This window comes from Melozone crissalis, unplaced genomic scaffold (assembly GCF_028551555.1).
Source record: "Melozone crissalis strain CALT ecotype California unplaced genomic scaffold, PUWL_Pcris_2 ptg000034l_1, whole genome shotgun sequence".
NCBI classification, from domain to species: Eukaryota; Metazoa; Chordata; class Aves; order Passeriformes; family Passerellidae; genus Melozone; species Melozone crissalis.
In genome coordinates this window covers 15,144,151-15,166,840 of record NW_026535812.1, presented here as the reverse complement: position 1 = coordinate 15,166,840, position 22,690 = coordinate 15,144,151, and the positions used below count along the sequence as shown (strand labels likewise).

The 22,690-nt window shown below is 44.0% G+C and overlaps 1 protein-coding gene across 1 annotated transcript in view; it reads left to right on the top strand.

Annotated features, from left to right (window-relative positions):
• Nucleotides 1-1,355: 1,355 nt before the first annotated feature.
• Nucleotides 1,356-22,690, top strand: part of OSTN (osteocrin) — a 54,448-nt gene continuing 33,113 nt past the window's right edge. The window contains exon 1 of the mRNA XM_054283049.1: nt 1,356-1,465. Coding sequence (XP_054139024.1) covers nt 1,451-1,465 — 15 coding nt within the window. The 5' untranslated portion in view covers nt 1,356-1,450. The remainder of the gene's footprint in view (nt 1,466-22,690) is intronic.

The following is a 22,690-nucleotide window of genomic DNA, read 5'->3' as shown; positions in this document are numbered from 1 at the left end:
AGCTGTCTTCTAAAATGTTGGTTTTCTACCTCTTGATTATGGCTTTCTAACTCTTGAGACTAAACAGATGCTGAGATCAATATTCCAGGATACTTCATTTCTGGTACCAAAATTCCAAATCCAACTACCTGTTTTTTATTGTAGGGAAGAAAGCTCTGATCTAGGTCTGAATTTTGCCAATCACAATCTGAAACAAATGTTCTTCGCTTTTTTTAAAGAAGGAACTACAAAACCAGATTTGCCACCACATCTGGAGAGCCTGAGCAGAGCTTCTCTCTAACCACTATGAAACAGGCCTGGAGTGATGTTTGGGGCCTCAAAACTCTCTCAATGGAAAGTGTAATACCCCAAACCTATGGGTAAGGGTTTGCCAATCCTCACTCTAAAAGGACAGGGCTCTGCCTGTTCAGAGAGAAAATCAAACCTTTACACTCTGCTCCTGCTTTCATTAATATTCTTTATTTTGATCTTTTAAATGTTCTTCCCAGGCTTTGACATTTTGTAGCATTAAATTAAGAGATTTTTACATACCTAACATCTGTGGTACACTGTCCTCTCACCATTCTGGGAGAAGCTGGCCTTAGACATGTGGGTTTTGGTCTTTGCACTGGCCAGGTCAAGTACAGGAGCAGCATGTTTATTTCAATATTAAGTTGTCAGCAGTTTATACCAATATATTGTAAGGAAAAAGAGGTTCCTGAACATTATTAAGTCTTTAGTTTGGGATTAGGAGGTTTTAAGACAGATTTAATTAAACAGAGCAGGGACAGCTTTATGAACCTGAAGTTGGGGTTAATTCGCTCCCCTAGTGCTCTTATTTCTTGATTACACAAAGATGAAACAAATTCCATGTCCTACCTGGGGAGCCCTGGATGGGAATATGAAGTTTCATCTCCAGACAGTTCAGTGCCCTGTCAGGGAGGCCATGATTAATAACCATGTCAGGGGACTCTTAGTGCTGGAAAGAAATGCACTGGAGCCAGTCTGACAGCGAGCCAGTGCCACCCTGGGAGCTCTCATGGAGATCGTGCTGCTGCCTCAATGGGCCTGATAAAAGAGGCCCTTCAGGGCTGCAGCAAGATGGGGCAAGAGCAAAGTGGGATCCAGAAGTTGTCAGGAGGTCATGATTAATGGAAGCAGAGACAGACAAATTTAAATAAGCACCTTTGTGCTTGGCATCTCTTGGACTGTGATGAGCTCCTTTTCAATGGGTCAGATATAATTGGAGCTCGCCCCAACTGCCACTGCCACAGTAACCAAGCGCAAACAAATCCTTCTCAGAGCTGTCTTGAGTTTCTGATGGATTTTCACTGGATGCTTCCCACCTTTGCTTATTTCTGGCCCCCATGTCTCAGTGTTAAAGTGGCATGAGATTTGCAGAGGAGAACACTGTGACAGTCTGTGTTACACTTGCAGAGCTTTTCATCTTTAAACCTCTATTCATACAGACATGGACCTGACATTGGTGAGTTTCCTGCTAGATGCATAATAAAAAAATCAGGCATGAGTGTATTTTGTTGGGAGAAATGAATGAATGAGATATCTGGGGATATTGCAATGAATTAGGTTTTGTAGAATCAAGTGTTTGCAGAGCTTGAAACCCAAAAGGGGCCACCTTGCCTCTGACACCATATAGTTCTGTCATTTCTCTTAGTTCTCTCTACACTGGGGTTTTGTATGAGGTTAAAATATCCTTTTCCAAAAGACACCTGCCCTGATTTTGAAGTACTAGAGGACAGTGTCACTGTGTGAGGGACAGTGCCATTGTGTGGGAAACAGTTCCAGTGTTTAACTGCTGGTGTTATTTCAAGTCCTCCCCTTCTTTCCATTGTGAGTAGTGGCTTCCAACTATTGAATGAAAGGTCCTTATGTACCTGGAACTGGAAACCTGCTCACATGTGGCTGTTCTCATGCTACTCTTCTCTTTTGCTGGACTGAACAGACAAAAAAGATGTTTCTCAATCCAAATACACCACAAGTGTTGGACAAGACCAGGGAAAAACTGTCCCTGTTCTGTAGTTTCATTCCTCTATATGAAATGTGCAGCGATCAGCTCTCTTTAATTAAAAAATAGCTTCAAATACTAAATTTTTTGTGTGAACCAAAAACAGATGAACCTGCAGACCATGTTCCTGTGCCCCTTTGCAGATACATTCTCATTTCTTATTCCAAGCATCTGTATGAATTTGATGGGAGTTCCTGCTGTGGGCAATCACAGCTGAGCACTGAGTCAAGGATACAAATGAAGTCCAGACTTTTAAAATGTCATTTCAGAAGTCTTGTATAGTTAATGCACTAAAAGCCTAACAGTCTTTTTATTTTATTTTGTTTTTTCAGTCAGGCCACTTTATACATACAGTATTTGGGGAAAATTTAAAGCAGGAAACAGTCAGGATATTCTGAATGCATTTTGGTACAGACGATTTTCTCACTGGGTCTTTTAAAATTGTTTTGTACTGTTCCTGGAATGCCAAACAACGATGTTGGAGCACTGTTGACAGGCAGATCTGGACTGGGGCCCTGCAGACAGTTAAGGAAGGGCAATAATGCCACCTTATGTCCTGATTTGTCACTGCTGAGCCAAGTGCTTGGTTCAAGTCAAACACATTCTGAGCAAGGAGTGCTGTGTGCTGAGGCACCCCTGCTTTTGGAGTTATTGCCACAAGGCCAGAAAGAATCTGAGATGAATCTGAAATGACTGGTGTGGTGTTTTGGTAGAGAATTGACTCTTGCTTCACATGAGTTTGGGAGCATGAAATTGTGTGTAAAATGAAAACAATTTAACTCCATAGTGTTAACATCAAAACCTGTGAACATAATGATGCAAGCTTTCAAACCTATAAATATTTACATTAGATGCTTCCTGAGTTTTTAATTTGCACTATGAATTTAAAAGATTTTGAAGATAAATGACACTAAAAGTGGAGCTGCATTGGAAATAGACATTTACAGGCAGTAGGCTTCTATTTGCTTTTGACTGTTGCATGTTTTCTACAAAAAATTGAATTTTTTAGAAAATATAATTATCTGAAACTTAGCAGGACTGTATTTTATAAAAGTAGTTCCAGTAGTAGGAGCTAATTGAGCATCAATATGGCCAGATTCAAAATGAATATTTATTAAGGGTCTCTGATTATTTGTTTGTAGTCCCAGTCATTTGGAGGGGGGAAAGTGTGGTTTAAGAATTAAGGAATACAGTGTTTTCACAGAGTTTCTAGTTGAGAATGATGTGGAGGGCAATCTGCTGGAAAACCATTACTATTTTTCTCACATAAAGGGAACATAGTCCTGCCAAGTGGGTGCTGCTGAAATCATTGGCACTTGCTGAGATAAGCCAAAGCTGAATATGATGCTCTCAGAACATAGGTGGGCAGATAAAGCTCCTTCAGGTATAAGGCAAGCCTATTCTTCCCAATAAAGACTTTCTGCCCTTTGGTACAGATGTTTTCTCCATGTTATTAATTTTCTGTTGGGAAGTTGTTCTGCTGCTCCAAACACAGGCCCACTCAGGGAGTAAAAAGGTTTAGAACATGAGGCCATAAGCCAGTACAAGTACAAAAGCCTAATGCTTAGGGGTGCCAGAAGGCCATAGCTACAATTTTGCATGCATGGGGCTTGCAGAAAGTATGAATTTGATAAAATTCTGTAAAAAATGTTGAGAGCATGCATGTGATCACAGTGGATCATGGCAGAGGAACTTCTGCAAGGGTTGGTGATGTCATTATATACATATTCAGAAAAGAAAGGTGTTTCCTGTAAGGCAACAAGTTCAGTCTCACCAGGGGACAGGTGTGTGCTTGCTGCACATGTTGACACACATTTAAAAATTTGCCACTGTAAATATTATTAAAAATAAGTTAGTGAACTCGCAGCTTTAGTCATCAAGTGAATGTTGTTGCATGGGTCAGCTGAATGCCTCAAAAGATTCTCTGGCATCAAGAATTTATACAGGATCCTTAATTCAGCAGAACTCCAGAGCAACCAAAGCTGTACTTCCAGTTACAGGTGCCTGCTCTTCTTTCTCTCTTCCTGTTTTCTGGGGCCAGCATGCCTGATATCCTGCAGCACATATGGTCCTTTTCTGCAGAAGCGAGTATTTAATTTCTCTCAGCCGAAGGAAAAACCCCCAAAAAGCAAGCACAACCCAGGTTTCGATCTTCCTGTTACGACAGCATGGATTTGTTTTCCTTCGTGCACGGATCGCATGGTGGGGGGTTGCTGTTGTCTAAGCAACTTCTCTGGGATGGAATCCTTTAGAAAGAAAGGAAAAGAATCCACTTACTCTCCTGCTTTTGTAGTCTCATTCCAGGGTTTTGGCATCATCTCCCTGTGTATCTGTTGTGCAGATTAGAGAACATTTTACTCTGCCTTTGCTATCTTTATGCCCTTATGGGTTCCTTTGTAGGCAACACCTCCTCCTTGGATCAAGTTCATTTCATTTGCTTTCCTCCTGAACCCTTATCTCCTTGGTTAAATAGAGTGCCGAAATAGTTGGCAGACTTTGAGCATCTTTAATTATCATTAGCAAATTGTTGAGAACACAGCAGACAATTGACAGTCTGGTCTTCAGAGTGCCATTAAAAGAGATTAGAAAAGACTGTTTGTGTGCGTTGTACAAATTTGTTTGTTTTCTAGCCCTGAGAGTATAATGGAAATGTCCCAGCCAGACTGAGCTGTTGCTGTGGCACCAGTCAAAGCCTGGGACATACGAGTGAGGCATCGTTGTTCTGGGTTACCCAGGACCTCTGGGTTACTGAGCCTGGCCCTTCTGAGCGGAAGGCTTGCAGGGCAAAATGAAATCCCAGTGCAGACTGACTGCCCTGCCCCTCCTCAGCTTGCTGGGCAATGTCTGCCTACATGGCACTTGCAAGAGGATTATGATGCCACTTGTATATAATGACATCACTTAATTATATAAATTGGTACTGTAAAGGGTGAATATCTCAAGTAGATAAGTGTATAGAAAATATCAGTAAAAATGCTTTCGTTAAGAATAAAACAGAAAAAAATTACAGTCTCTAACATTGTCAAGGGAAGTTTGAATTGGAGGTAACGAGTGCTCAGCTTGTTTTCTGATGTGCAGGAGGTTAGGACTGTTTATGTGTTTATTTTGTCTAACATAAAAAAGAATTCTCATTTTACATGTGCAAGAATTCCTCTAAACTTTTGTTGTCACTAATGCCTTATGCTTGAGGAGTTTCCTGGAATAAACCTCCCCAGCACCAGTGTGTAGAGAGAGATTGGTGAAACAAAGGTCAGAAGGATGAGGCTCTGCTGCTGGCCATGGGTCTCCTGGCTCAGTTTAAATTACTGTAGAAAGCTTTCTTTTTTATGTGTCCAACAGGAGACATGCTGAAAACAGCCTTCACGCTTTGCAGAAATTCATCTGGCTTTCCCCTTTTTGTTACCAGTGTGTTTCTCACAATGAATTTGTCACTTCATTTTTGCAGTCACACATGAGTTTGAAATATTGAAGTGGAGCTTAACAAAATGTCTTAGATTTCTCACTTTCATCAAAATTCTGAGTGGTTGCATTTCAAATCAGTGATACTTTCTCTCAGGTTTCCTTGGAAATATGCAGACCTCTAGGAAACACTTAAAAATGTGCCAACTTCAAGCTTCTTGAGAAATCTGGTGGGGTTGATATGATTTCTCACACTGTTTTGCTGACAGATTCACAGTTATCATGGTTGTGTGGTTATCACTGTCCAAGCTCTGCACAGGTGGATACTGTAGTGTAAGGAGGAATTCGGGGGTGTCTGGAGAGGGATTCCAGCTGCTCTGTGGAATATGCTCTAGGATCTCTGATGCTGAGTTTTGCTCAGCCATGGCTCATCCTATGAGACAGCTTGGGTATGCAGGAGAGATGGTTCTGATTTCCCCTGTGGAGTGTTAAACACAGTTTTTAACAGAGAAGAGCTGAGAATTTTGCAGGTCTTGCAAACCACCAAGTGATCATTTCCATCACTGCCTGTTTTTTCAAATAGCTCCTGAAAGGCATTCCATGTTAGAGACTGGAGTCTCCTGGCCAAAAATAATGTTGTAGGGGCTAAAGTTGGACTTGTGTTTAAGGGAAGACTGGAAAAGTTCAGAAAGGAGAAATCCAGCCAGGGTTACCAAGCACTGAAAATGCCTCTGACATGAGAAGTTCCTGGGCTGAAAACAGTTGGGGAATGGAGGAATTTAAGGGAGCAGTATCATTCATCTGTGTGCTCTGTCTAGCTACTGAGGCCATTGTTGAGGGTGCTGCCTTAGGGAGGTGTTCCCTCTGATCCAATGCAGCAAAGGCTGTTTCTGTATAAAACTTCTTTCTAGTAACATAATTTTCTCCTAGCTTTATAGTCTCAGTTTTAGTGAGTACTGAATTCTCAGATAATTTGAGTGTTAATTATTTCCATCCAGAGCTGATAGATGGAACCCTGTGAAGCTGCAGACCACTGGGCACAGAAGGAAATCTAGATTTCTTGCAAAGATTTTACTTCCTTAGAAAGTACTGTACTGCTGCAGAAAATAAACTTTATACTTAGTACCCCAAGAATTTTTCCCCCTTTGCTGTGTAGCTGCTATGCTTTGGGCTCCAAGGGAAGCCCCTGTGTGAATCCTACAGATGAAGTGGACAAAGCTGCTGTCTGCAGCTCTGTGTGGCAGAAGGGCAGCAGGTAACAAATGCTGAGCATCCCTTTTATCCACTTTTCCAGCCTGATATTAGTTTTTCCACTGTTAAACCAGATTAGGATGTGTGTGTAGCTATTGCAGTGACAGAGATGAGGGCACGTTTCCCCTCTGCTGACCTGCTGTGCAGGCAGGGACTCCAGCTGCAGATCTGAGCAGCTTCTGGCCTGTGTGTGCTTGCTGTCCCCTGGGAAACCACACTGAGGGATGGTGGAGTGGCTTGATGAGACAATAACAACACAGGTTAGAATATTCTGATTTTTCAGTCATGTTATGGTTGACTTTGGCAGAGAAACTGTAACTGTCAAAGTGAGCTTCAGAGGTGGGAAGAAGCTCAACCCAAACAGGTTGAGAAGTGAGTTTTTGTCCCTCCCTGCAGGTCTTTAGCCCCATTGCTGCAGCATGTTTTTGCCCACACCCTGGTGGAGCAGTGTCTGTTTTCACATGGCACTCCACGTGATGCAGTTCTTTGGTTCTTCCTCCTTTTGACCCCCTAATCAATTTTTTCCACTTTCGTTTGGGAAGAAACAAAAGGTTTGGTGGGGAGAGAGAAGCAATTTCCTTTTAATTGCGTGTTTGTCCTTGTCTGTTCTCCCATCTTTTCAGATTTCTCGGAGCAGGGTTGGGACTGTTTTGTCTCTCTTATTTTCTCTGGTACCGATGGAGAAGAATGACATTTTCTGCTTGGATAGAAACCAATCACTTCCCCAGACCCCCTTGAAAAACCTTAATTTGCTCAACTAGTCAGTATTCCATCTTCGTTAAAAAGTCCCAGACTGGAATTTGGATTTAATCCTTTGACTCACATTTTTCCTTCTCTCCTTTGCCTTCCACATTCCCACTACTTTCCAAAGTACTTTCCTCACCACATTTTTTGATTGCTGTGCACTCAAGTTACCCTTAGCTCAGGAGGGAAAAGGACAGAAAAATACTCCCAAAACAAAAGCAAATAAAAAAGCCCCTCACCAAAGTAAATAAATAAGTAGACAGAAAACAGGCTGCTAGTTCATTTTCTTCTGTCTTTCCCTTAAGGCATGAGGTAATGCCAAACTATTCAGTGTGTGATGCAACTGCCTGATGGACATTCAGCGAATCCCAGCAGTGGCAAAAACAGTTTACCCAAGTGCAAGTTGGCAGTGAGACCGAGTTCTCCAACAAGAGACTATTTAAAGCCACAATGTGATGCATTTTTAACATTTTTATCCAGCACAGGATTTAATTGCTCACTGACAAACCACCTAGACATTTGTGCCTGGGTGTTTGTGACTGGAATTGTTTGCTGTCTGTGGCTTGTTTCAGAGCTGTTCAGGCATCAGCTGCAAGACTGGTGCAGGAATGATAATTTGTTCCCTTAGCACTTGCTGATAAGGGTTTTATGCTCTGGTCTCTTCAATTTTTCTGTAGTTATTTCTTCCCAGCAACCTTTACCCTTCTGGCAGATGACACAGGAAGGTGTCCTTGGCTGTATTAGCTGCACATAGAAATGAGAACCTGTGGCAGGGAGAGGTGAAGTGTGTTGCTGAAGGATGTGGGGGTATCTGTGCTGTGGAATGAAGAACAGCCACAGCTCAGAGCCACCAGGATGCCTGGCTGTGCAGGTGAGCTTTGCATCAGGGGCTCAGCTGGCCTGGCAGAGCTCTACAGCTCTCCCTCAGGCTGTGCCCCTGTGGATTATGCTGCTGACACAGCCACTGTAGGCATTTGACCACAGCTCCTCTATGTCCATGCACCTTGGTATTCCAAGCCCTGAAGCAGTGTCACTTTATACCAGAAATGTGTTACATACACTCTCCATCAATGGCAAACTGTGATCCTCAATCATTTGTGCATTTCTGTCTTTAATGCTCACCTGGTTCTTGAGGTGGATTTAACTTTACCAATTAAAACCCACTAAAAAGTTTTAATTTAAAGTGCCTAAAAAATGTGTTGCATCAAAGTCAACTCATTGTCACATGGGACTCACAGGATTCACAAACTCTCCTGAGTTGTGGCCTTGTCTGCTGAATGTTTTGACATCTTTGGGCAGAAGTAGCTTTGTGTAAGCCAGTGAAGGGTGCTGGAGTTGCACACACAGCCCAGCAGCTTTATTTCATTAGAGCTACCCAGGCAGTTGAACCCTAGCAGTATCTTTTCAGAGCAGTCAGCAGTGCGCTGGTATTTTCTGCAATGAAAGCTCCAGAGTAAGCCATTTGTTTGGGAATCACTGTGTGTTCTGAGGTCTCAGTTTCCCCTCTTGCTGGAAGGCAGCAGCCATGGTTGTCCTCCTTTGTGAAGCACTCAAAGGCTGCTGCTCCTGGGCTCCCTGCAGGCAGGCACTGCCAGCTCTTGGGAGCTTGCTGCAGGTACTGATCATCTGAATATATGGGAGACAGGAGGAGAGCCCAAGTAATTCCAGAAATTCCCTCTCCCAGTAGCCTCCCTCCCATCACAGCACAGCTTTGGGTATGCTTTGCTTAAGTATTAATTAACAAATGAGCCAATGCAGAGCACTTAAATGATTGTTCTGGTTAGATTGTTGAATCTCTTGGACCTCCTAGGCTTTCTTATTATTCTTTTTTTTTTTTTTTTTACCCTTTTCAATCAAGGCAAGCTGTTAAACGTGGTGACTGTGTTGACATTGCACAATATAGAACCGCCAGCTCCCGAGTCAGATCCTTTTGCTGCCCTTGCATGGGAAGTCACTGCAGAAACACTTTGCTGGGACATGGCACTTGATGCCATCTCACTGCATGGCAGGAGTCCAGGCCAGCACCCAGGAGTGAGTCCATGTGTGAGATTAGTTTAATCCTCTCTCAGAATCCTGTGATGGGGAGGGGAAGGACAATGACCCAGTGCCAGCGTTTATTTTGTCCACAGGTTCAGCTTGAATAGGGAGGAGAAGGTGGTGGTGGTGAGGAAAGGAGAGGAAAAAAACCTTCCTGGAGTTCATTTGGTATGGAGAGGTGCCAAGCCTGGGGGGGTGACTCACGAATGGGGAGTAAAGAAAAGGAGGGAAAGAAGAGTGGAATGATGATTAGAAATCACAAATGAAAGAATCTTGAAGAGGGGGTGAAGAAAAAAACAACAAAAAAAAACTTCTCTGCTTCTCTGAATATGTGTAGGGAGGAATAAAAAATTCCTTGCCTTTTCTAAGAGTCCTATTCATTAGTAAATGCACTTGCCCTGCTGCCAAGGGAAGAGGAGCACTCTGAACAACCTCCTTGGGAGGCACCTACTGGCTCAGCCCTGGTGAGAGAAAAATACTGTGTCTGCTGAAGTTTCTCCTGTGTTCATGTTTCTTACAGGGCTCTTTGGTCTCTTATCTCCCACTCCAGCCTCACATCACCATGCACACATCTCTAGGCACCCCAGAGACCACTAAGGACAGCCCCTGCAATCTGCTCTGCAGTGTGGAATCACAGGGCATTCTCTCCATTGCCTCATCCCTGTCTATTGCTGCCAGTGTGGAGCTATTCCACACGGACCAGGGGTGAGATCCCCTAAATGTACCATCCAAATGTAGGTGGGACTTCCCATCCTGGATGTCCGGGTCGTTTGAATAGCCCTCACCCTGTGGTGTGTGACTGGAACACTCAGCTGACCTGCCCAGTGGGACAGGCTGGGCTGGTGCCCCATGGCTCTGATCATCTGAGCTCTTCCTTCTTCTGCAGAAACCCTGGATGTGATCAAGCATCGAGGAAAGAGGCACAAGTGCCCCTGGGAGGAAGCAGTGGGGTGTGGGTGGAATCTGCAGCAGATTTTGGAGGCAGTTTAAGTGGCTGCTTTACAAGGGAGCTGTTTGTGGCTCTGCCTCTGCCACAAGAGCCTCTTTAAGGGCCAGGAGACATCTGCTCCAGTCTTGACTTTCTTATGGAGCTATTTGATGTGCATTTCACTCATGTTTCTGTTTTGCAGGACAGCTAAGGAATGTTCTGTACACAAGTCCCCATGCACACCATGTGCTGTTTTCTGGACTTAACTGCACTTTAGTTTTCCTCTTTTCCATATCCTTCCAGCCATTTCTTGTCCTTTTAAAAGAAAAGGGCATTATGTATATCCTGCTCCCTCCTTTATGCAAAACCCAGCTTTGAGATGGAACGGCTTTCCCTGCCAATGGGAATATGGGCCGGCCGGGCCGTGTCCGTCTGTCCGTGCGCACGGAGCCCCATCTAGACGGGCCGGGCCGTGTCCGTCTGTCCGTGCGCACGGAGCCCCATCTAGACGGGTCGGGCCATGTCCGTCTGTCCGTGCGCACAGAGCCCCGGCCGGGCCGTGTCCGTTTGTCCGTGCGCACGGAGCCCCATCTAGACGGGCCGGGCCATGTCCGTCTGTCCGTGCGCACAGAGCCCCGGCCGGGCCGTGTCCGTCTGTCCGTGCGCACGGAGCCCCATCTACACGGGCCGGGCCGTGTCCGTCTGTCCGTGCGCACGGAGCCCCATCTAGACGGGCCGGGCCGTGTCCGTCTGTCCGTGCGCACGGAGCCCCCTCTCGCGGCGTGGGACCCGCGGAGCGCAGCGCGGCCGGGCACTGCCGGGCTCTGCCGGGGGCTTTCGGGGACAGCGATTTGTGTTTTGTCGTTTGGGCTCAGGCGGGAATGGTCCAGCCTGACAGCCCTGGGAAAAGAGCTCCCTCCTCCAGCGAGCAGCTCCGGCAGGAAGGAGTAATTTTCACGGCGTCTGAACCCTCCCCTGGCTTTATCCTCTTTGCCCTATAAGACACACACTGCTTTCTTTGAAAACATTTTGTGAGTAAAAATAGAAATTAATAGAAAATATATTATTATAAAAAAGTACTGGATAAAGGTAAAATACAACCTACCCCCTGGTCTGAAACCCCAGGGGAGTGCAGATCTCTGTAAGTGTTATGTGCATATGATTATTTTATTTTCTTTAAACCAGATGTGATGTTTGGACTGGAATTCAAATCCGGATCTGAATTTCCTCACAGATCAGGTTTCTTTTGTTCTGGGACCCCATTTTAATTTTTGGCCAGCCAGAGAGGCAGAAACACATGTTTCCTGAAAGCAGCCTGTGTGATGCTGGATCATTAGGTACCAACAGAAATGACTGAAATGCCACATGTGAGTGCTGAGCAGGTACAGTTACAGTTGTGGAAAGTCTGTACTTTTTATGAGTGCTATGAGGAGTAATTGTTTAATCTGGTAGGGGAGAAGAAGTGTATTTGGAAACTAGAAGTAATTGATGTAGTCCCTGTTCCTGCAGTTCTCACCTCAATGTGCCATCAGTCAAAGCAAGCATTAATTTTTACCTGTTCTTCTAAATTACTTTTGACTACTTTCTAACTCATCCCCTGGGCTCTCTGAGGGTCTCAGAGCTGTGGGATAAGGTTTAGTGGAGAGCTGTCTGATGGAAGAGAGAAGACTGTCCCGTTTTTCCCAATCTCCCTTGCTGTGTTCTTTCTGGTACCCACTCTTCACTGGCAGCAGGGTCCCATGTATTTCCACTAAGGGGATTGAGGGCTGCAGGAGCCATGTAATCCCAAAGAGGTTGTAGAGACTGTGCTGCCAGCAGCCAAGTTCAGGTGCTCTTGCCCATCAGGAGTCCCTGGATCTCCATCCCTGGCTGATGGGCCCATGTGCAGGAACACTCAACTGCAGCACATCTGAGGGTGACAGCACAGGGCTCAGCTATCCTGGGTTTGCAATTACTGCACAGGAAGCTATTGGGAAGGAAATATTCCTGGAGCAGCCCATCAAGTTTAGAGTTTAATTCCTCTGTATATTTTTCTAAAGTGATCTCAGACTATAACTCTGAAAAGTGGAAATCCAGGGGGTGAAATTTGTAGCATAGAATATGTCAAAGGGGTGAAGAGAGAATTCCATTTGCCTTACACTGCTCTGCTGCGTGCTGAGAGCTGCCTGGGGTAAACACAGGTTTGAATTGTGCAACATCTCATTGGTACTCAAACCTGAATCACTGTTCTGGTAACTTTCTTGTGTAGGAAACACATATTCAGGGATCCTTTTGCTTTACATTTACGTAAATGCAAGACTGACTAATGTTAAAATATGAATCAGATTTTATCAGTTTTAAAACCCTTCCCAAACTATGTGCTTGGCTTGTCCTCATTTAGCATCCACATAATTGCTAAAGCAATATTCCAGTCAGTGAGGAATTGCAGGAAGTGTAAAGCTGCAGGTTTGTTTTTGGAGCCATTTGTAGAAGCAGCATTTATAGTCAGTGTAAAATTCTGCGCAAAACCCAAACTGTAATTTAGTTCAAACACTGTTATTTTATCTATAAGCAGATGTACAATAATTCTGATTAGCCAGCTCACCTGAGGGAAACTGAGGCAGGAGCACGGATCCATTGTGTGTTAGGGCTGAGCAACACACCCACGGGAAAGACTCTGTGGCTTTAATACTGCAAGCAACATTTTGCATTATTTAACTTATAAATACATTTAACTGGGGACTGGTTGAATATCCACCCCTGTTTTCCTGCTGCCTTGTTAGACAGTCTGCTCCAGAGTGGGATGGTAACTGCAGCTGTGAGTAACTTGGCCTTTTCTCTGCATGGCAATAGTCTGCAGTGTGTGTCACCTTTCTCAGATTCAGTGGCACAAAGCACAATGCTTTCTTGGCGTGCTAGGCACCTGCAGACCTCCTAATCTGCCATGGTAATAAAGACTTAGCCTGCATCCAGCTCCAGTGAATGATGGAGTTGAAGTGCTGGGACTGGCAGCAGGTGCTTTGTTGCATGTTTAGTGAGGAATGTGTAACACTATAGTGTTGCAATCATTGTTTTCTATTGCTGTAATTACAGCCAGGTCATTGCAGGGACTTGCTCTGAGCCTGACTGAGTATTGTAAATGAAGGTGCAGCTCATTTATTGAGGAAGTTCTTTGACTGAAGTTCTTTTGAGTGCATAAAACACAGAGAATTCTGGTTTTAGGCTTTTGGTATTATTTTGGTTGTTTTTTGATAACTACGCATTAGATAACTAAGATATCTTAGGTAACACAGCTCTGCATCTTCCTAGCTGAAAGCCACAAGCCTTTATTTGAAAAGCAGGTCACTGAGAAGTGGTTATAAGGGCTCAGATTGATTCTGAGAGGTTGTGCAGCCCTTCCTAGAGCTCATTAAAAACCTGCTGCACAAAGGGAGTTGCAGCTCTTTGAGGAATCATCTCAGAACTGTCACAGCTTAATGCGAACTGTCATGTATTATTTAGGCTTGTGAGTGATGGAGGAAGAGAAGATCTGGAAGTGGGAAGGGGTGTTCAGCTAAGGCAAACCATGTCCTGGGCTTTTGGCTGTTAAGTACATGTAATTTGAAGGCTGTTAGCCTGGGGGGTACCTGCAGGCTACTGAAGAATAGCAGCATCTTGGTAATTTAAGAGAGTTTCAGTATCAATACATGAGAAGTGATCAAAAATGGGCTGATGTAATTCCAGGAGCCTTCCACTATGTGGCTGGACTGGCTTCAGGAGAGCAGCATTCTTAAAAACTGGAAAGCACTTATAATTAATTAGTTAATTGTGGGAAGACTTCCAGCCTGTGTTGAATCTGCACACATAAGCACACACATATATTTTAGCAAATTTATTTTTCTGTTCTGTTTTCACATTTATGTAATTGATTTCAAATTTATTAGGGGTTGAAAAGCTGCCACTGGACAAAAAAAAAAATTCTTTGGTGCAGACAAATGACTGTCAGTTTGATTTAAAGTCTGTCATGAGTGAGTGTTTGCTCCCTACAGCTCCTATACAGGCAGGCAAACATAGAATTATGTGGTAGAGATACTAAATGTTTATTAGTTTTTCAGGGCTAACCACAAAGTGGAAATTAAAACCAGAAGTGGAATAAACTCTTTCTTGAGGCTTTCCCCTGACTAATGGAAGGAAATGTTTCTGGGCTGGTTGGTGATTCACTGTCCCAGCCTGTGAGCCGTGGTTGGAATAATCTGTTGGACTGATCAGATCTGGCACTTCCTGCTTTCCTTACCACAGGGTGCCAACAGAGAGGCACTGTTTGCCCTTGTGCTCTGAGCTCTGCTTGCAGCTCCTTCCCATTTAAAGCTCCTTCAACATTTAAATGAAGAAGGACTTTAATTTCATATGCTAGAAAAATTGCTTTAGTCTTTCTTACTGAACTGCCATGTCTAAGGCAAAAGCTATCAGATAAAAGATATTAAAAAAAAAACAAAAACAAACAAAAAACAAACCAAAAACCAAGGCAGGGCTTTGTTATATTTCAAGCAATCACAAGCAACAGTTTCTTTGGCATCAACTCAGGAAATTGTTGTGACATGTTAGTGATTTACAGTGAAAGAATCCAGGTCTGAGAGAGAGGGTGATGAGATAAATGTATGCTTATGATGGAAACAGACCTTGTTAACAGCATGTGGCATTTGTGTTCCCCTTGGATCACTGGTTTAGGATCAGAAGCTCTCCAGTGGGAAACACAACTGCAGTTTTTCAATGAACACCTGACAACACTTAATTTTGATTACTCGTTTTCTGGCTCTCTTGCATGCTGTATGTTTTCTTTTGGGATTCTCACTTGGTCTCTCAGTGTCCATTTCCCATAAAGCAGGGATCTCTGTGCTCTTTTATGAGCCCCTGGAAGGGTCTGGTGAGGTTGGAGTGGATTCACCAGTGTGAAACAGCAACACGTGTGTGCAAATCGCTGTCCTGTGTGAGCTGCAATTCCCAGCAAAGGTTTCTTAAGGGAAGGCAGCAAAGCTCAAGTGTGAGTTGGCCAAGAGGGGTCTGGGATCTGCAGCACTGAAGGTATCTGGATCAGGTTGACCTCCTAGGATTCCTCCTGGCCCTTGTTTATCTTGGATGCTGTGAAGCTGAGACAAAGAGCGATTAGCACAATGAGGCCATGCCCTTGGGTTTCCCTGCCTTTACCATGGAACAGTTCACAAATGGATTGTCTTGAAATACTGGGCTTTTTTCTTGTAAACTGAACCCAGCACAGGTTATTTATCATCATTAGTTTTTTATGGTTATTTGAGGCTTCTTTTAGTCTCTAGGGAAATCCACAGATTAAAGAGGTCTGTACTGCTGCAAACTTCTTCATAACCTGATACCATTCATATCTTCAAGGTAATGCCTACCTTTAACAACAGTAATGTCTGAAATCAAGGAAAGACAAACAAATCTTAGTGATTAGGGAAGAAATTGTTGATGAAAAGTTCATGCCTTTCATTCAAGTTTTGGATAAAGATTCATCTTCATCCTCTTTTTAGTTTTCTCTAGTGTCCCCACCCTGACTGTGACAAAAAAATCATGCTCAGTGCAGAACTTCAGGTAGACTAAATTCAGTATTGCTGTACTATCTGATTGATCCAGAAAAGAATTCCTCTGGCCTCATCACTAGATGGACACAATATGAGAAAGTTGTAACTCAGCAAGACCCAAGAGAGCCTTCCACTAACCATTGTCACTTTGGTTCTGACCATGTTCTTACTGTATTTTTTTAATTATGATCACGTATTTTATCTCCAAGAATTAGTTTATAATTTCTGCTCATCAGCTGTTGTGAGGAGCTTGATGGAGTGTGTAATAATTTCATATTTTCTGCATCAGAGTCCCTATCTCAAGACATTCATTACCATTCTGTCTTGGCATTACATTCTGAAGCCATGTCTGTCCTGATGCGAACTCTGGTAACATGGATGAGGTCTCTACCACACCATCCATGGAAGTAAATAAATATGCCTTAAAAAAAATAATTAAAGTTTGATTAAGAGCAAGTTCTGAAATAGTATCAGTATTGCCCTGTGTTTAGTTGTGTGTCAGGGCTGTTCTTGTTCCTTTCAGCTTTGGTACAATCAGTTCCTGTATGTTATCCAACAAATTTTAGGGGATTATAGGAAGTTTCACTATCAATAGACAGCATCTGGATTTCTGACATTCCCGTCTGCATGAAGTAGGATCTGTTCTGCAATTCAGGAGCATCATTATAATATTTATTTTACTATTTCACAAATATGTCTGTTCATTTTCAGTAATTCTGCAGGGATATGCACTGTTTTCATTGTGTTTTTCAAGTTGCTGTGGTTACAAGGAGATACTCCACTTATTATTTTCCATGTGCCAGATCTGTGCCCTGGCTATTGGCCCAATTCTATGAGGTATTTAATACCTCCTGAAAGTGTCAGGGTGCTGTCAACTCATACATAAACCAAAAGTTACTGAGGGCATTTAGTCAGCCTCGCTGTCTGTGTATGTGCTGCCAAACATGGAAGATTTCCAGTTTGATGCTCCTCTTTGGCTGCAAGTGATGCAAGTGTCAGCCTGAGCAGGAACAACATGTGGGAGAAATCAGGTGAATTGACCTCTCCAACAAGAGAAACAGAGGGAAATCGACTTCCACCTTTAATATCTAGCAGTTCTTTGTTTCTGCAGTCCCATAATCCGTACCTGGATTTCTTTGGCAGAATACCTGAAAAGGGGAATTGTGTAGGAGCTCTGCAGTTAGAGCACACTTGAAATCCAGAGGTAAGCTCTGAGTATGGTCTATGGTCCTAATATCATCTGCAGTAAGTGCCCTGGGCTCTCAGTGTAAATTGGACAGGGTGCTTGGCCAAGTCACCCCATTTCCTTTTGCTGCAGTTCAAGCTGAAATTGTTTATCCCTTTTCTGCAGAGCTGCTGTTCATGTGCTTCCCCTGTCATGGGTCCTTTCTCAGCAATGTGGGGTTTACTGACAGCAACAGCAACTGGCAGAACTTGGGGTTAAATTCTGCCACACTCAGGCACACAAAGAACTGTATATCTGTATCAACAGAGGTATTTTCCATGGAAATTCACTCCAATTCCACTTCATCCTGCCAGGCACTCACTGCCCACTGCTCAGGGTAACATTTGGCTGCAAGATCCCCCAGCTCTGCCTGTGATCAAGTCTTTAACCAAAGCAACTTCTGCGGCTGCCTGCAGGATGTTATTGTGTCAGTAGTGCTGCTCCTTCCCAGCAAAGGCTGAGACTCAAACCCCTCTGCAGCCTACATTTGTGCATGTGCTGGGCTGGGCCAGAGCAAACTGAGAGCAAAACTGGTGTGCGCTGGGACTGGCAGCTGCTGGGCATCCTATCCTCACACTTTTTACTTTCTGCAAAGCCTGTGAAAACTTTTAGGTTCAGATTTCTGGAAAATTCTATATTGATACCTATCCTTTTTTCTTGTGCATTGGGGCTGGGTTTCACTGGGAGCTCTTAAACACTAAGTTCTTGTAACCCCTAAGGAATATACGTGAATATTGAGATGTAGCAAACCCTTCAGAGTGGCACCAGACACTTCATGGCCTCACATAACTTCGGGGTGTGATGGAAGCATCTGACTTCTGACTCATATAATTCACAGTTCTCTCAGGGCCTAATACAGAGCTCCATCTCAGGGTCTCACCCTTAGATATATGTATAGGAAATGAGCATTGTAAACCCAAATGTCACCAGAAATGGCAGAATTGTTTTGATTGACCACTTACCTGTGCAGAACAGCTTCATGCTGCAAGGTGGAATAACAATTTTCAGTTGTGTAAAACTCTACTATATTTCCCTTTCAAGAGATTGCATAAGTGCTTTGAGAACTTGGCAAATCCTGTAATCTTGTCTTGCACAGAAATTGCCACACTGAGGTCCCCTCTAGTCCTGTACACCACGGCCTGCAATACATTATTTCTGAAGTCCAGGAAACCCTGCAGTGGACAGACATGGAATTAGTAATGTACAGCTGAAAATGTATTTTTGGTGAGATGTTAATTTGTAAAAGTACCCTTTCCAAGCTTTGTTATTGCATATCTGCTATTAATCTTCATTAGTACAGATTCAGTGCTTTTGGGAGCTGTTTAAATGAATGATGCTTTTAAAACTCTTATGGTGGAGCAATTAGAGAAGTACTGGTTTTCTGATAAAAGGATACACCTGATTGCTATTTTTTATTATCAGGGGAGGGAGGGGAACCTGGGCTTGGTATTTGAGATTCTGGGAAACAGAGAAGCTTTTCATTCTGTTGTGCTTTGGGCTTCTTTTGTAACTATTGGGAAATCACTTGAATTTGGATGGATGCTCACATTGCTGTGACTTGACAAATTATTGCAGATCACTGAGTCATGCTCACTGTCTTGATGCAGGTGCTCAGCTCTCCCTTCGTGTAAGGTCTTGTTGCCTTAGTGAATATTCCTTTATTGCATGCTTTGTGTCTGACAGATCTGCACTTGCAGAGAGGTGAGAGCTTTCACAGGGGTGCTCCTCCACACTGGGGGTGCACCCTGGCTTACTGGTGCCACTCTCTGTGAAAAGTGACATAAATTCACATTTGCCTCAGCCTGTGGCTAGATCCAGCTGCAGGAGGGCCAGCCTGAACATAAGCCAAAGGTCTGTAGCTGTGTGGGTGATCACAGAGCTTGGCCTCGGTGTGAATTCACCTCTGCATTACATATCATATCCCCAGCAAAGAGGCTAATTGTGAGGGAAAGTGCAGAAAATATCAAGCTCAGAAAATGCTAATTGTACTTTTAATATTGCTGTGAAGAATTCATCCCTTACCCATTGTTGGCTCACAGGCTAAGGAGCAGGCCAGAATAATTTCTGGGGGAATTTGAATCAAAAGTAGAGTTCCGATTTGGTTGGTTTGTTGGTTCCCCCCTCGCTCAGATTTTACAGAACTAAAACCCTGCTTTTCCACAGACACTGGCACACAGTGATCATCTTAATCAGAAATTGAGGTGAATGCTTTAAAAAGAAAGTGTCAGCTGCTATGGAAGGGTAGAGCAGAGCCTGGATTTAAGAAAGAATTGGCTGTATTTTCATCTAGTCCAGTGTGTTTTATTGTCAGGCTCACTTGGAGGAAGCATTGGGTAGGGACATGGGAGTCCTGAACTGTAAGGTTGGTGGCTGTTCCAGATCAGGTGGATGACCTTAGAGCAGGCACATCCCATCCCTTTGTCTCCATTTCTGGTAGGTAATTACATCCCACTGCTGTAAAATGCAGTGAGACCTTCCAGCAAGAGCTGTTATTATCTTTATGACAAACATACCATGCACTGTGTGAGCATCACAGGCGCTGCAGCTCCAAAGGCCTGGAGCCCTTCATGGACAGGACACAAAAATTATCCTCAAGCCATCATCACCTGCCTTCCAGTTCAACCTGATTTCCTGGGTGTTTGTATGGGAAAGAATGGGCTGGGCTTCAGTGATACACACGTTTGCTGAGATCATGTCTGGGCCAGGCACGTGTTGAATAAAGATCACCAGGGTCACGTTTGGTTTCCATGGTGATACTACAAACAGCAAAAGCAAGCCAAAGGAGATTGCACGAGAGCACTAAAACTGCTTCTCTCCAGTCCTGAGGGTGTGAATGTGTCCAGTTTGGCATGCAGGTGCAGCTCCAGGAAAGCATTAAACATGGCAGGAGAGCAGCACAGATGCTCCAGCTGAGTCCCCTGAGCCTGGGGCCTCTTGCTCTGGGTGTGCTCCTGTCTCCTCGAGATTCAGATGCACGGAGGAGTTTGTTGTGACGCTTGTTCTCTGTAAGAGAAATGGAAAAATAACACTGAGAGTCCACAGTCTGGTAGGACATAGATGAAGTAGAGTGAAATTAGAAATATGCAGGAATGAAAGCATGGATAGGTGGTATTGGTCTAAGTCTTCAAGAGGTTACAATACCATGATATCAGCAATTGTTATTTCAGTACAATTTTTATCAATTTTTAAATTTTTGTTGGTTTGCTTTCTTTTTTTGTTCTCATGGTCTTCATAGCTCCTCCTGCTCTTGTCTGGGTGGATGTATTAATCATCTCTTCGTTGTGAGACTAATGAACCTATTACCAGAAATTCTGATGATGACTTGGGAAAATCAATTAAATAAAGGAAGACTCTTAGCACACTGCCTTGGAAGGTCACTGCTAACAGAAGGAATTATTTTCCTCTTGTCAGTGGTATGGCTGGAAGCTGTTAATGTCATGCAGCACTGTGCTGCATGAAATGAGTGATGTGGAACTTGCCAAGTTTTATTCTAAGCGCTGGTGTCTGTATCAGAAACCTTGCCACTCCACTGCACTTATGGGAAGGAGTGGAAAAGGAGGGAAAATAATTTTTATACAGTATTTGTGTGATTGGTGTTTTAGCAAATTCTCTGGTTTTTTTTATATGAACTATCAGCAGTGCAGCCTTGAGTGTTCAAACGTGGGCTGTCCTCTGCCAATGTAAGAACAATGCAGGTGTTTTAGGCAGGTGACCTGTGGAGACAGGGATGCTTTCATGCTGCTGTACAAGGAACTGGGGAAACATCTGGAGACGGAACTGCAGTGCACAGCAGTAAAACTCTGCAAATTATTTGAGTGTGGGCTGGCAGTGTTTGGGCAGTTCTGCAGGTCTGACTTGGGCTGTCAGAGCAAGCAGCCTCCCATGCTGTTTGTCACAGAGTGCCTGTGCAGCCCTGACCAGATCACCCTGTGCTGCCTTTGGCAGGAGAGCCAGCAGATACTGCAGGAATGCCCCAGGGGCTGTCCTGCCAGCCTGGGGACATAAGGGACAGCAGAGCCACCCAGACCACAGCTGACTGAGCTGCTAAGGTCTCTGAGGCTACAGCTGCAGGACAACTTCCCTGGAACCTGGCAACTTGGCATCGTATTTGGGTAGTCTGCTGGGCTTCCTGCACACCTGTGTATTCTCACTGAGCAGCATGAAAGCCTTTTGGCATGCACCACAGGTAAAAGTTCCCTCCTGTTACTAATATTCTTTTTCCTGCATTTTAATTTAATTTCCCCTATCATTCCTTCTTTTTCCACTGCACATTTCCCCTTGAAAGCTAAGATTGCATGAACGGATGGATGTTTTTCTCCCCAGGTGCATGTAGCCTTTTCTGCTGTTTGAAGAAATGAACATTTGGGTTGAAGTGCACCTGCAATTCCCATTAATGTAGCAAAGTGAAACCAGCCCACTGGTGGAAGGAAATAAGCTCTGAACTCCCTTACTCTGACAACAGATCTTGTGAGGAAAAGAAAAAGCCCCAGAAGATGGCAAAGTAATCTGGTTTTTATGCCTGGGCAGTTTGTAGGATGTATGGCGGCTGATGGAGCCTGCATGCCATCAGGAGCTTTGCTCTGGACAGGAATGCAGTGCAAACACCCACAATTTAAGTATTTAACTGTACTGGTATCACCCAAAGATGTGTGACCCAGATGGATGAGCTAAAAACTCCTGCAAATGAAACTGTGTATGTGGAAGCTGTACAGGTTGTAGGAAAGGAAAACTGAGGGGACGGAAGTGCCTTCTTGACTTTAGTTCTTCTGCTGAGAGGTGGGGGTTTAGCAAGCAACTTTTGCTGTGGTTGTTCATGTCCTGATCATGTAGGGCACTTTATATCTTACCCTGCAGTTGCATTTTAGGATTTCTGTTTGGATAGAGATATGTTGCATACCAGTGAAGAAGGCTAAAAGAGAGAGGAGGCACACAAAGAGGAACAATGGCAATTTTGTTGGCTCTCAGGTGCAGGGACTGATGCAGCAATGCAGTCTGGGTTTGCAGTTTCTAGACCAGAGCATTTGCAGACCCCAGCAAGCCAGAATGGAGGATCTGAAAGGAGAACAGGGGAAACAAAAACTGAGAATGAAAAAATAAATCACATGGTCCAACTGCCAAATGTTCCCAGGCCACAATTGACTTTGGCACCCCTCCATCCCCCAAGGTCTCCAATTACTCTTAGGCCTCCACCACGAGAAAGTCAATGGTTTAAAAGTACAGTAATTAAAGAAATTCTTGATGTCATTTGGGTTTTGGAGCATTTGGACATTAGTGTTGTGTGATTGTGTTTGCACATGTACACCCTGCTTTGCTGAACCTGAGCTATGCAAGGACTGACACCTTCTGCCCTGGGGGAGAGGGAAGATGTGCCCCCCTGTTCTCACTCTGAGAATCCAGGAGCTGGGGGGATGATAAGGCACTTTTTGTGGAAGAGCTTTTAAGGTGACAAGTGCCCCCTTTGCTTTGTGCCAGCCCCACTCTGCTGGCCTACAGTGCTCTGGTTCCTTTGCAGGGGTGAATGAAATGTGAATAAAGTGTGTACTACA